Source organism: Mesoplodon bidens, assembly GCF_964165515.1.
Source record: "Mesoplodon bidens genome assembly, chromosome: 5".
NCBI classification, from domain to species: domain Eukaryota; kingdom Metazoa; phylum Chordata; class Mammalia; order Artiodactyla; family Ziphiidae; genus Mesoplodon; species Mesoplodon bidens.
In genome coordinates, this window is record NC_138161.1 from 114,252,621 (window position 1) to 114,266,612 (window position 13,992).

The 13,992-nt window shown below is 45.9% G+C and overlaps 1 protein-coding gene across 1 annotated transcript in view; it reads left to right on the forward strand.

Annotated features, from left to right (window-relative positions):
- Positions 1-10,595, forward strand: part of ROPN1 (rhophilin associated tail protein 1) — a 34,122-nt gene extending 23,527 nt beyond the window's left edge. The window contains exons 2-6 of the mRNA XM_081234830.1: positions 70-197; positions 3,783-3,900; positions 5,174-5,335; positions 9,758-9,933; positions 10,463-10,595. Coding sequence (XP_081090956.1) covers positions 82-197; positions 3,783-3,900; positions 5,174-5,335; positions 9,758-9,933; positions 10,463-10,529 — 639 coding nt within the window. The 5' untranslated portion in view covers positions 70-81 and the 3' untranslated portion in view covers positions 10,530-10,595. The remainder of the gene's footprint in view (positions 1-69; positions 198-3,782; positions 3,901-5,173; positions 5,336-9,757; positions 9,934-10,462) is intronic.
- The last annotated feature ends 3,397 nt before the right edge of the window (positions 10,596-13,992 follow it).

Below are 13,992 nucleotides of genomic sequence, written 5' to 3' on the forward strand. Positions count from 1 at the left end.
TTCCTGTCATTTCATGATTCAAAGATCCTCATTTTGTTTATTCCTCCCCACCCCCAACCCCGACAATAGGTCAACCAATCAATGCCTCAGACACATAAGCAAATATGCATCCCCCCGGAGCTGCCGGAATTGCTGAAGCAATTTACCAAAGCCGCCATTCGGACCCAGCCGCAAGATCTCATCCAGTGGGCCGCCGAGTACGTACTCCTTTCTCACCTCCAGCCCCTGGTTCCCATTGGAGGTGGAGGTAGGGGGTGGAGGAAGGAAGGTCTTGGAAACCTGAGGAGGTTGTCACGGCTGCAGCCTGGGAGTCGGGACTGATCAGCATAATCTTTGGTGCTTTAAAATCCACACGTAAATACAGCAAACCGGGCGAGGATGGAGGCCCTCCCCCAAGGGAACGAGACTGAGCAATAGGACGCCAGGGCTATAGGCAAAGTGTCCTAGGGCAATCAGCAAGAGTTAGATTACCACATCACATCACACACGCACACTCCACCCTGTCCCTGCCCTCCACCTCCACCCCTCCCCCAGCCCCGTCCCAGTGGAAAGAAGGGTTCGGAATCCCGCGGAGCTTAGCCTGCCTTTCCCTGGTGTAAACCAGGGCCTCATCCTCAGGTTTAACCACTAGATGGCAGCAGAGCACCTGTGGGGGAGCGATGTGATGAGCCCAGGTGGAGGATTGTGTGGGATCAGTCCAAGTGGCTTCGCTCCTGAGTTTACTCCTTGAATGGGACACCTTCCTCTACCGCTGTTAAAACTCATTCTTGCTCCCCAGCCAGACACTTTGTATCTTGTCTTTGGGGAAATTGTTATTTTCTTGACTGTGTCGTTGAACTAATACGTTCCTTCAGCATAAGGATGTCCATACAGTACACGTTGCATCCTGGAGAAGCGAGGCAAGAGTGATGGGAACAGGGCTTCCCTGGTGGCGCAGTGGTTGAGAATCTGCCTGCCGATGCAGGGGACACGGGTTCGTACCCCGGTCCGGGAAGATCTCACATACCGCGGAGCGGCTGGGCCCGTGAGCCATGGCCGCTGGGCCTGCGCGTCTGGAGCCTGTGGTCCGCAACGGGAGAGGCCACAACAGTGAGAGGCCCGCGTACCACAAAAAAAAAAAAAGAGTGATGGGGACAGGCGGAGCACAGGCTTGGCTGCAAACAGCGTGCCTCCACCACAGGTGTCCTCCTTCAGGAGACACCTCCAGAGGCTGCTCGATGGAAGGAGCTTACACAATAACTGCTGGCTGAGGCTGAAAGAGCTTCCCACGCAAAGCCTCCCAGCTACGAAATTGCTTCTTAGACAAAAAGTGCCTGCTCGAACTGGGGGACTGAGGCTTGGGGCAGGAGTTAGGAGCTGACCAGACCTCCCGGGGACCATTTTCAGGCGATTTTTACTGCTTGGGGATGACCTCCTCAGTAGGGCTTCAGTGGGAGAGGGGGGCGAGGAGTGAGAGGCTGCAGAGCGGAGCTGGTGGTTTGGGGGAGGGGAGAATGTCCGCAGCATGAGGCCGAGGAGGTGCAGTGGGCAGGTGGTGAGAAGAAGTTGCGGACACCTTTGAGAAGGCTCACGACGCAGTCGAAGAGGAGCCTCACACAGTCTCCGGCTCCTGGGCTGGGCTAGGACGAAGCTTTTACAAATGGAAGGAAAATAAGCCCGTGGCGCTCATAAAAACAGACACAAATGGGGTTGCTTTGCCTAGTAATGAACTCTGTTTCGTTTTCTAGTCTAAATTTTATATATTACCTCTAAGATTGAACTTTAGCGTCAGAAGACTAATTTCTTTTGACACACTCAGACAGACTTTGTTCTATACTATACAATAGTTTAAAACCCCATTTGATTGTTCTTGCACTGCTTTTATAGCAAGAAAAATGACATTTCTTGGCATTGTCCCTGACATTTATGGGAGAAAACATTCCACTGTTGTAACCTGCTTGCTCCCCCATATTGTATCATGTGCTATAAATGTCTTAGATATCTGTGAAGTATCAGTTTGTAGTTTAACTACAATGAAAAAGGAGAACATGATCTAAGAACACTCTCCATGTATTCAGACATGGAAAGCACTTGTCAGACAGTTTAATGTAACTTACAAACCTGCAGCATTTTAGAGGTAAAACTCCACAAAGTATTTCCAGGATGAAATGTCTACTTAATTTACCACAAGCATAAGTTTCCCTGCATATGTGTTGTCCATGAAGAAACCATCTACCAGACATCAGCAGGAAAAAAACTAATTTGTCTTGTGGTGGGTCAGTGTGACCACACAAATTTGAAGAACCATGGAACTGCTCACTGCGGAAGAAGCTAAATAACCCATAGAGGATGAAATCCGTGATTACAGCCTCATTTCCACGTTCTCTAACCAACTCTGCTACAAGGTCCAAAGACATTGCTGCTGAGCCACACCCACCCGACCACTGACCTGTCTGCGGAGACTGCTCATGCACATTAGTAGAGGTCGCCTGAAAGTATTTCTTCTGCTCTCCCTGCTGGTGACCTCCAAGGGGTGCCTGGAAGGTGTTTCGGTACTGGAAGCCGTTGCTCTGCGTTGTGCAGTGGCTTAGAGACAAAGAGTGGTTTGCATTGTATGGCTTTTATAAAATTTCCCTGTATTCTTTTTATATTACCTGGATCTGGAGAAATTAATAAAATAAAATTAATAAGAGACGGGGCAGAGGCTGTGATCCAGGGGTAGTCAATAACAAGGCTTCTGATGAAGACAGGCCCTTCCATATGGCATCGGTGCCCCAAGTATCAACTGCTCATGTCCACTCTCTGCTGCAGGCAGTCTCTTCCCATCATAGATCAATCCCAAAACAGGGCTCAGTGTTCTTCCACACTGCACCAAAACAAAGTCCATTCCACAAAGCACTGGTGGGCAGGCAGATGTTACTGAAATTTCTGAAGGAAGATAGAGGAGGATTTTACAGCACACACCCCATGTGAGTTCATCTCAAACCCCTTTTTCGCTTGTCTTCTCACCTGAGCCTCTATTAGTGCCCTGCCAAACTTCTCTCCCCTCCCCGATGGAGCCCCAAGCCTCACTTCCTCTAGCTGGAAACACTTTCAGGCTCACCCCCCCAGAGCACCCCATCTCCTCCCCTTTCTTATGGAAGTCATTTTAATTTTCTTCCCACTTCTCTTTCCAAGATTACATACCCCTACTACTACCTAAGACCAACTTTAAGTATGTAGATAGCCATCGTACCAAGCATAAAGACTTTTATATTTGAAAGAAAAATATCCTCCAAGTACTAGGATTCTTCCTTCATAAAAAAGAGTGGGGGATTTAAAATAACAATTTTCTCTCTCCTTTAATATACATACACATAAAATAGACATGCATATGTACATATACAATACTTATATCAATATATTATCTATCTCAATATATATGCCTATGTGTGTGTATGTATGTGTGTGCACGTGCACACATGTATATAAAACACTTAGGAGGGAATGACTGAAAAAAATACCCAGACCTAATATGCTTCAGGGAATTCCATACCAAATTTTTGGTACTCCTCATCCTTAGAGAGGAACAAATCTTTTTATTCCCTAAGCCATCTCTATACCTTAAGTGTAAAGTAACACATTCAGGCTTTTCCTGTACATAAATGAACTAAAAACAATGTCTGGCATATAGAAGCCACTTAATAAATGTTCTTTCCTCCATCCCTTCCCTCAAAGAAAAGGGAGAGGGGATTCCCAAAGCATCCAGAGGCCACTGAGGTAGAGGCTGCTCCCCCTAGCCCCCCAACTTGTTTTTCTTGCAGTTATTTTGGGGCTCTGTCCCGTGGAGAGATTCCTCCAGTGAGAGAGCCGTCTGAGCGAGTGACTTTGTCTTACTGGGCTGAGCTTACACCAGACCTGTTAAAGATCCTGCATTCTCGGGTAAGGGCCAAACGGCAGCACAGAGGGGGAGTGTAGGGACGATGTCAAGGTTGGGTGCGTACAGACAAAAGTCACCTGGCCACTCACCATTGTCTTAAAATTCACTAAACCATGCACTGAGAGTAAATCTTCCCGTGGGGAAATAGGAATCATGGTGAAATAGGCTGTAAGCTGAGTTGTCAGTTGGGTCATCCCACGTCGTCCTGAAGCTGGCAGAATGTCCAGGGGCTCAATGCAATGTGAATTCCTTCTCTCCAGAAAGTGCAGGTCCACATGCCTTGCCAGTGTCTCCCTTACTGATCAAGCCCAGATACGATGCCAATCACGGTTGGGGAGGGGCATATTATAGTTCTCCAGTTACCCCAGGTGCAGACACAACCTAGCTTTTAGGCTCTCTCCACAGCCATATCATCCTGGGAGATGTCCTGTGAATGGATGAGGAGGGTCTGTCTTGAGAAAGCTTACAGTTTGGCCAACTCCCAAGAAAAATGGCTTAGCACACTATACCTCACTTTAGGATCCAGGACCAAGAGGTTTGGGGTGATTCAGGACTGACTTAACCAACTGCCTTGGTCCCAGAGGCTTAGCATTTCACTGGAATCAGAGGACCAGGGAAGGTGTAGTAGCACCTCACTGGGGCATCTGCACCATTATTGCATTGTTGGCCGACAACTGGCCATTTGCACCCTTCCCTCTTGACCACCAAGCACCTTGTGCAGTAGACATGGCAGAGATCCGAGGTACCTGGGACCAAGCAACATTAGGCATCCAGACCACAGACCCCATGTTATTCCCAGGAAAGCATGGGCGATGCATTCAGGGTCTAGTGCAAAGAACTCAGCGGAGTCTAGAAGCAAGAGATTTAACATCTAGTTCTAGTTTCACCACTAATAGTGGTCTCAGACAAGTTCTCTGCCCCTTGGTTTCATTTTCAGGCTGCTTTATCTGCCTTACAGGGACAACCTAGGGATGAAACAGCAGATAATAAAAGCTCTAGAAAAAAATTAAAGTGTAATATACATGTATGTTTTCCCCATAACTCTGATACCTGAAGTTTGAATGATTATATCTCAGAATGTTCTTCACTATGCTGAATATTCCTCCACCCTTACAAAGAGAACTGCCAAACAGAGTCTCTGTTGACCCCTGACACCTTCCCCCACCCCTTGCTGTGTGCTAGGAGAACCAGGGCCTTGCCCCGGGGTAGGTTTCTCAGGGCCTTCTCTTGTCCTGTCCCTCATTCCCTGTCTTGTGTCTGTCCCCGGCCCCGCAGGTTGCTGGCAGACTGATCGTCCATGCAGATGAGCTGGCCCAGATGTGGAAGGTGCTGAATCTCCCACCCGACCTGTTTAATAGTGTGATGAATGTGGGCCGCTTCATGGAGGAGATCGAGTGGCTGAAGTTTCTCGCCCTTTCTTGCAGCTCTCTTGGAGTTGTAAGTTAGCTTTAATGGTTTTTGTTCCTTAAGGGAAAATCTCTCGGGACCTGGCGGGGGGAGGGTTGGTAAGAACACACAGTCAGCTCTCCAGGGTTCATGAGGAGTGTGCTCCTTCTCCTCTTCGAATTAAGGTCATTTCTGTGCTCATCAGCCAGAAGCAGGGATTAGGAGGAGAGAGGGGAAAGGCTCTGGGGAGAGGTTGACTAAAATGCAGGTTTTGGATTATTTATGAATTTCAGTCATTGCACTTAGGTTTATTTCCATTACCACTCCACTCCCTCCATTCATATTCCTAAAAGTAACCAAGAGCCAGCTGTAGAAGATTGGCTTATACTTGGGTTTCAGACACCTAGAAGATATACCAATAGAGATTTTTAAAAAGAGGTGCAGCCTTATCGAAAACTACTATTTGATAAGCATAATTGGATAGAAAAATCAGAGAGAAGAGAGCAGGAAAGGAGAGATGAGGCTACTTCCAGACTCAGAGTCCTGACATCCCCATGGATGCAGGATGCTCATACAAATTCATGCCTTTTCCAAATTTGACTTGATTGACAACGGCAAAAGCAGTTTTCCTGTTTTAAAGAAACCAGTTCATATACATACTTAAAAGATTTAGGTATCATCTTATATGTGGACTCACTCTTGTTAAACACAATTATAATAACTTAAATGAAAATGAGTCAGAAAAATTATTTTTTAAATCCCTGAAATACATACAAGTTTAAAACTTAATGAGAAAATTATTGCCTCTGCCAAAACTAAATGGTACGAAAAAGGTAGTTTGAATCATTCAGTATGTTTAAATACAATCTTGTTCTTTCTTCTCGAATATCCTGGGTATGCACATTAGACACTTTTGTTTGTGAGAAAAGTTACCAGAAATACTGTAGTCCAACTTTTCCTGTGGATGCTGCTGAACTTTCAGCATAATTATTTCTTTAGACAGGAGAGGCCATTTGTGGGTTTTTTTTTTCCTTCTTCGCTGCCCTTTCTTGCACCCTTATGCAACGAATAAACTACTCTCAGCAGCAGAGGCAGATAAGTTGCCAGTCAGCACTATCACACTTCTGTGGAAATAGCCCCAAGTATTGGGGAAAATCACAGGGGAGAAATAAAAAATGGGCACGTTTTATGAAATTCTCATGGGGTCACAAGTTTACTCTCACCATGTTCAGAGACGTCCAAGGCGGGGGGAAGTGTCCCAATACTTTCTCTGTCATTAATCCTGCTCTTCCCCATCTACCCTACCCATGAAGGGTGGAGTAAGAAAATAAGTAGATTCAACCCAACCCAGGACTCTTCACCTGCTGCAATAACTGAAAACAGCTTTAAGGTGAATTGCTCAGTCTCTCAGATTTGTCCTCACTGCTCCTCTCTTCAAGGTGGCAGTTGTTCAAGGAAAGTGGTGATGCTGGGATCACAGAGCAGCCAAGAGGAGGGTTCCCAGATCCCTTGGTCCTCTCTGGCATCTCTTTTTTTTTTTTTTTGCGGTACGCAGGCCTCTCACTGTTGTGGCCTCTCCTGTTGCAGAGCACAGGCTCCGGACGTGCAGGCTCAGCGGCCGTGGCTCACGGGCCCAGCTGCTCCGCAGCATGTGGGATCTTCCCGGACCAGGGCATGAACCCGTGTCCCCTGCATCGGCAGGCGGACTCTCAACCACTGCACCACCAGGGAAGCCCACTCTCTGGCATCTCGTCTCCATGGAAATACTCGTCTGTGTGGTCACTAGCTGTGCAGCTGAAGTCTTTGGTCTCTCTCACAGCACGATGGTCCCCCAGCCAGCTCACCTCCATTCTCCCTGGTGCTCAGGGCCTCTTTAAGTCTCTTCTGGGTTGCCCTCAACTGCTCCCTGCCTTTGGTGCTCTGTGTCACAGCCCCTCAGCACCTTGGAGGTGTCTGAGTCCTCTCCTTGTCCACATACCTCACAGTAACCAAGAGTTGACTTCGGAAAAACCGATTCCAACCCTCCCTCTGCAGCTGTAAGGTTTACTTTGATATGGCTGCCACCCAAACTGGGCAGAGGAAACCATGAGGTGAATTCTTTCTACCTCCCTGCTAAAACGGGGAGGTTGGCCTAGATGTTCCGTGAGGTCCTTTGATCTCTAACATCCTGTGGTTCAATTCCACCTTCTCTGCTTCCACAGAGACACCATCAGGCCTGGCTCTGGATAACAGTGGACCCCGCCAATTCTGAGAGGCACTCAGGTGTCTGACTTTGCTCCCCATCATCCCTATGTCAAAGAACACCTAGAGGGCTTCCCTGGTGGCGCAGTGGTTGAGAGTCTGCCTGCCGATGCAGGGGACACGGGTTCGTGTCCCGGTCCACGAAGATACCACATGCCGCGGAGCGGCTGGGCCCGTGATCCATGGCCGCTGAGCCTGTGCGTCCGGAGCCTGTGCTCCGCAACGGGAGAGGCCACAACAGTGAGAGGCCCGTGTACCACGAAAAAAAAAAATATCACCTAGAGGCAAAGTCAGCATGAAAGTCTAGTCTGTGAATAAAGGGTGCCCTATGGATCCAGGGCCCATCCCATTTTGCCCACTTGGTTCATGTTGGACTATTGCTGGGAACTTAAATGTAAGGGTGGTCAGGGTGTCACCATCTGGAGGAGGGTGGCACTCTTGCTAATCGCTACATTCTTGGAGGCAAGCCCAGAAATGCCCTCCTTGCTTTGCCAGTTCACCAGCCAGCCATGATCTCTGGGCCATGTGGAAAATCCAGCCCCCTCCTTATAGAAGAATCTAATGGCAGGAATTTTAGGAAGCAGGTGCATTTACTTCCCGAATCTGCATGTGATTCACAGTGCTACAGTATGCAGACCTGTGTTCCTCTTCCCCGTCACCACTCCTTTCTCTAGAATACCTACCAATCATATACGAGAAGAGATCGTGTAGTCGTGCTCACTGGAAGGAAGGGCATGTTTTGTTAGCAAATAATTCACTTCCTGAGCCTTTCGCCTCTGAGTTTGAAAATGAGGCTTGTAAGATGCTTACAGGCTATCTCTATGGAGCGGATCCCCATCTGACCCAAAATTCTTGTGCAACAGAATGCAGATCTCTGTTTGCTTCTGATTTATTTAAGTTTACCAAAAAGCTCCAGCCTAGAGAGTTCTTATCCATTCATCTGTTTATTAACTATATGAAAATATTTGAAAATCGTATAAGGGCAATAGAATTTGAGTTATCTGAATAATCAATAAAAGATGTTCGGGGTAGAAAGCACCTTTGTTAGTGTGCTAAGGCTGCCGTAACAAAGTACCACAGACCGGGTGGCTTAAACAACAGCAATTTGTTTTCTCACTGTTTTGGAGGCTGGAAGTCTGAGTTCAAGATGTCTCATTGGCTTGTAAATGGCTATCGTCTCCCTCTTTCTTCACGTGGTTGTCCCTCTCTGCATGCATGTGTCTGGTCGGTCTCTCTCTCTCCCCCATTCTCTCTCTCTGCATCCTAATCTCCTCTTATAAGGACACCAGACCTATTGGATTAGAACGCACTCTGATGACTTCATTTTAACTTAATTAGCTCTTTAAAGGCCCTATCTCCAAATACAGTCACATTCTGAGGTTCTAGGGGTTAGGGCTTCGACATATGAATTTTGCATGGACATAACTCAGCCCATAACAGCACCCCAATTTGGATGAGGCTGTAGGAAGAGGACTACAGAACAAAGGCAATAGGGCAGTAGGGGTTTTTTTAGAAGCAGAGGGGATGAGCTATAGATGGAAATTGGGAAGTTCAGGGCACATGTGCTCACAAATCTACCCAAAATCACTGTCATGCTGACCGCAAGTCATGCACGTGGCCTCCCATCCTCTCTGACAACCTCTTACCAGCCTCCTGTGTGCCCACCCTCCCACCCTCCTTTGTGGAAGTGCCTGGCACACTGCCTCACACAGTGCTTCACGATGGCCTCCAGGAGAGAACTCCCAAGGGCAGGAGAGAGGAAATGAAAGCGGTCTGCTCCCCTCCTGTGGCATTGCTCCAAGTGTCTCACTGGAGTACATAAGCTAGACTAATCACTTCAGCCCTTTAGAGAGAAGACTGCAGGGCAGTAAGAAGAAATCATTCTAATTTTGTAGATTACAAAAGCAAATTCCCCTCCTTTAGTGAGATTGTTCTAATTAAAGTAATAAATGTCTTAAAGCATTCAACAGCTTATAAACTTAATTCCTTGAAAGTATCCCTCCAACCAAGAAAGGAAAGGAAAAAGAAAGGCACCCAGTAGATACTCAATATTTTGGGATTGAGTTAAATGACATTTGGGTGTAAAAAATTCAAGCTTTCCAGAATATTACATCGTCCCCACTTTATTTCATGAGAGCAAGGTTTTCATTTTCTTTGTCATTATCTAAACTGATCTTAGGAATTTAGTTTGGAATAGTGACCTTCTCCTCATTTAACCTTATGGCTTTACAGACCATTGCCAAAACTCTCAAGATAGTGTGTGAAGTGCTATCGTCTGACCACGATGGTGGCCCTCCCCGGATCCCTTTCAGCACCTTCCAGTTTCTCTACACCTATATCGCTGAAGTGGATGGGGAGATCTCTGCATCACACGTCAGTCGAATGCTCAACTACATTGAACGTGAAGTGTAAGTAAACATTTACCAATTGGAGGGGAAAGAACATGCGGAAAACAAATCTAGCTGGCCAAGATATAGTGAGGTTACTGTATTATACTGCTCTGGGAACAGAGGAATATTGTGAAGAACAATAAATAGGGATCAGAAAGAGAAGGAGAAACAGAAGAGAAAGAATGGTATAGAACAGTGATTCTTAGAGTGCTACCCAGACCAGCAGCCGCAGTACCTGGGAACGTGTTAGAAATGGGATTTCTCAGGCTGCACCCTGAGTCCATCAAATCAGGAACTCTGGGGGCAGGGCCCAGTGGCTGTGTCTCAGCAAGCACAGTAGGTGACTCTGGCTCCCTTTCAGGTTTGACCAGTGGGGTAGGAGGGGAGGAGGAGGAACAGGCAGTCAAGAGTTCGGAGAAAAAGAGGGTGATGAGGGCAGGAGCCACAGCAGAATTAATTTGGAGTGAGAGAGTTGTTTATATATTGTCTTTCTTAAGATTAATTGTTAAATGAGCTAACCCCCAAATATATATTTTTTCCCAAACAGTATTGGTCCTGATGGTTTAATCAAGGTGAGTGACTTTACCCAAAACCCCAGGGTTCGGCTGGAATAAAAGCACAGTTTTGGCAATTTTAAAGGAAGATACAGAGATGATTGTGCTTCAGAATGACTGAACCCCATACACCATCCAATGTCAATTTTCCTGTGAAACTGGTACACACGAATAAACAATTAAGCAAACATATGAAATCAGAAATGTGTGGAATTATGATGTAAAATTGTTGGAACAAAACACGTCCATTAACAGAAGATTAGTTTTCTTCCCACATGGACACTGAGTAAAGTGGCTGACGAAGCATTGATAATGCATCTCAAGTGAAAGCCAGGCTGTCAGATTTTCAAAGGTAGAATGTTATCCAGACACAGTTTTGATGTTTTATAATTGTTAGGCGTAATTTACATGAGTAGCTTTTACATGGTCAATCCATGTTTTTACCCGTTTATTTCTTCATTGGTTGCTTTGATGGTCATTCATTCATTCATTCATTCACTCATTCACCAATATTTACTGAGGTTAGCTGTATGCCAGGGATAGGATTCCCAGATAAAATACAGAACACCCAGTTAAATTTGAATTTTGGATAAACAATAATTTTTTAGGAATTTCTGTTTTATTCTTTTGCTACACCTAGCAACCCTAGCCAGGAACTATGCTGGCTTCTGGGCCTATACAAATAAATCTTATGTGAATTCTGCCTTCTAGGAGCTCACAGTCTAACGTGAAGTTAAGACACGAACTTAAATCACTTTAACGTAAGTGGCCCTGAGAGACACTAAAAAAGCATTTCAGAGATGATTATTGAAGTGTCCATATTAAGGTGTCTGACACCATATCCAGATGTAATGAGACCCTCTCAGGAAAATCCCTTGCATGAGCTTAAGACCTTCTGACAAGGTCACCAGAAGATTTTTCTTTCTCCCAGAAAGCAATGAGAACCACAGGCTGTGTGGTTATTGTTCTTAAGGCCAGGTGTGCCCAGGTTGCCCGGTGCCTCCTATCTGTAGTACTATCCCCTCTTCAGAGTTGTTTTTTGTATAAAAATCATGTTTAGGTTGCTTTATTCGTATATATGCATCTCTCTACGGAATTGGGGACATTTTTGTCTATTAGTGTCTAACTAAGTAAAAGACGATTGTGATGGGATGTCACCACAGGCTTTGCCGTCAGCCAAAGTGGCCCATCAGCTGCATCCACTCTGGGACTTTGGCTGTTTGAAAGGCTGAAGCACTGCAGGTGAAACCCTGAGCTGTAATTAACCAGGTTTAGAGAATGAGTGAAATACTTTAACCTGCCTCAGTCTCTCTGTTTCTCTTTCACTGCAGTCAAAGCATTTAAATATGATCTGGCCTGGGAGTGAGGAGTGAACGGGAGCAGAGGGAACTGCCCCAATGTGAAAGACCCTAAGACAAGTTCATAAAATAATAAAAGTTAAAAGATCCTTTGTACCTTTGAGAGAAACAGCTTGAAATTAGTAACCAAACCTCAGTAGCCCTGAGCATAATCCCTGAAGAGTGAAGCTAATGAAACCCCAGCCATCAGAGTGAATCCTGAACACATGTATGAAATCATTGATGATACTATAGCCATCGGTTGAGACTAAGTGCGATTGGCAATACCAGTGGGGCACTGCCCATTGCTTTTCTTCAAAGCCACCACTTGGTGTCTGCCATTTTCCTCCTCTCCTGCTTTGGCTCACTGTGGCGATGCTTCCTCTAAGCCACTGATACTGCTAAACCGCAGACGCTCATCAGGTCCCAGCACGTCTGCCAAATCAACCTGCTTCAGCAGTAACCCCAAGGGTGTAAAACTTTTCCCTCTACCTGCGCTATGCTGTGTTAACAATACTAAGAATACTGTGGTAATGATAATAGCCAACATTTATTAAGCACTTACTATGTGCAAGTCACTGTGGACAACACTTTACATACATTCTCAAATTTTTCTTTATGACCTGACCTTACGAAGTCAGTATGATTACCCCCATTTTATAGATGAAAAAACAGTCTTAGAGAAATTAAGCTATTCATTGTCGCTGGTAAGAAGGAATTTGAATCCAGGTCTGTCTGATTCCAAACTTGTGGTGCCCTGTATGCACACTGCCTATGTTAGTATGGAGTTTCCCCTGAGAAACAGCCTCTGAGACAAGGATTTAAGTGCATGCAGTTTGTTTGGGAGGCAATCCCAGGAACAGTGGAAAGGGAGTAGGGAAAGTAAGATGGTGAACGGAAGAAAGCAAATAGAGGTGTGTTATCAAGCCAGTTATCCCTGGAGCCCAGTCCTGCTGGAGGACTCTGGGAGACAGTGCAGAACACACCTCAGAGTTACCCCAACCTGAGGGGTGAGGAAGTTCTCCATCATTGGCTAAGAGCTGCTTCCTCACCCTGTTCCCATCTGTCATTGACTGAGGGCTTCTTCCAGGGCCATTAACTTTCTGGAATTAACAGTTTGCTCAGCTCATGGCCTGAGCTTGCTCCTTTTGCTGCAGAATAAAAGCTCTTAGGTAGGAAGTCACATTTGTACACAATAAGCAACCTTTTTTTTTTTTTTACATCTTTATTGGAGTATAATTGCTTCACAATGGTGTGTTAGTTTCTGCTTTATAACAAAGTGAATCAGTTATACATATACATATGTTCCCATATCTCTTCCCTCTTGCATCTCCCTCCCTCCCACCCTCCCTATCCCACCCCTCTAGGTGGTCACAAAGCACCAAGCTGATCTCCCTGTGCTATGCGGTACCAAAATGTTCATTGCAGCTCTATTTACAATAGGCCGGAGATGGAAACAACCTAAGTGTCCATCATCGGATGAATGGATAAAGAAGATGTGGCACATATATACAATGGAATATTACTCAGCCATAAAAAGAAACGAAATTAAGCAACCTTTTTAAAATTTATTTATTTATTCATTCATTTAATTTTTGGCTGCATTGGGTCTTTGCTGCTGTGTGCAGGCTTTCTCTAGTTGCGGCGAGCAGGGGCTACTCTTTGTTGCGGGGCACAGGCTTCTCATTGTGGTGGCTTCTCTTGTTGCAGAGCACAGGCTCTAGGCTCATGGGCTTCAGTAGTTGTGGCACATGGGCTTCAGTAGTTGTGGCTCGCGGGCTCTAGAGCACAGGCTCAGTAGTTGTGGCACATGGGCTTAGTTGCTCTGCGGCATGTGGGATTTTCCCGGACCAGGGCTCGAACCCGTGTCCCCTGCATTGGCAGGCGGATTCTCAACCACTGTGCCACCAGGGAAGCCCCAATAAGCAACCTTTGAAAGCATATGGATGGGTGCCAGCAACCTCTGCACAATGCCTTACAGAGATTTTAATAATTTTTAGCATTTTAATCACTACTGTTTCTCTCCTTCAGTAAGGGACAAGTCCATAAGGGCTGCAGGGCAATAAGTGACTGACACTGTGCTGTAGTAAAATCACACTTGACCTTCAAACCTGACACATTGTCCCAAACCAGCTACTTTGTGTAACTTCCCTAGATGAGATCATTCCGAAGGGGCTCTCTTGATC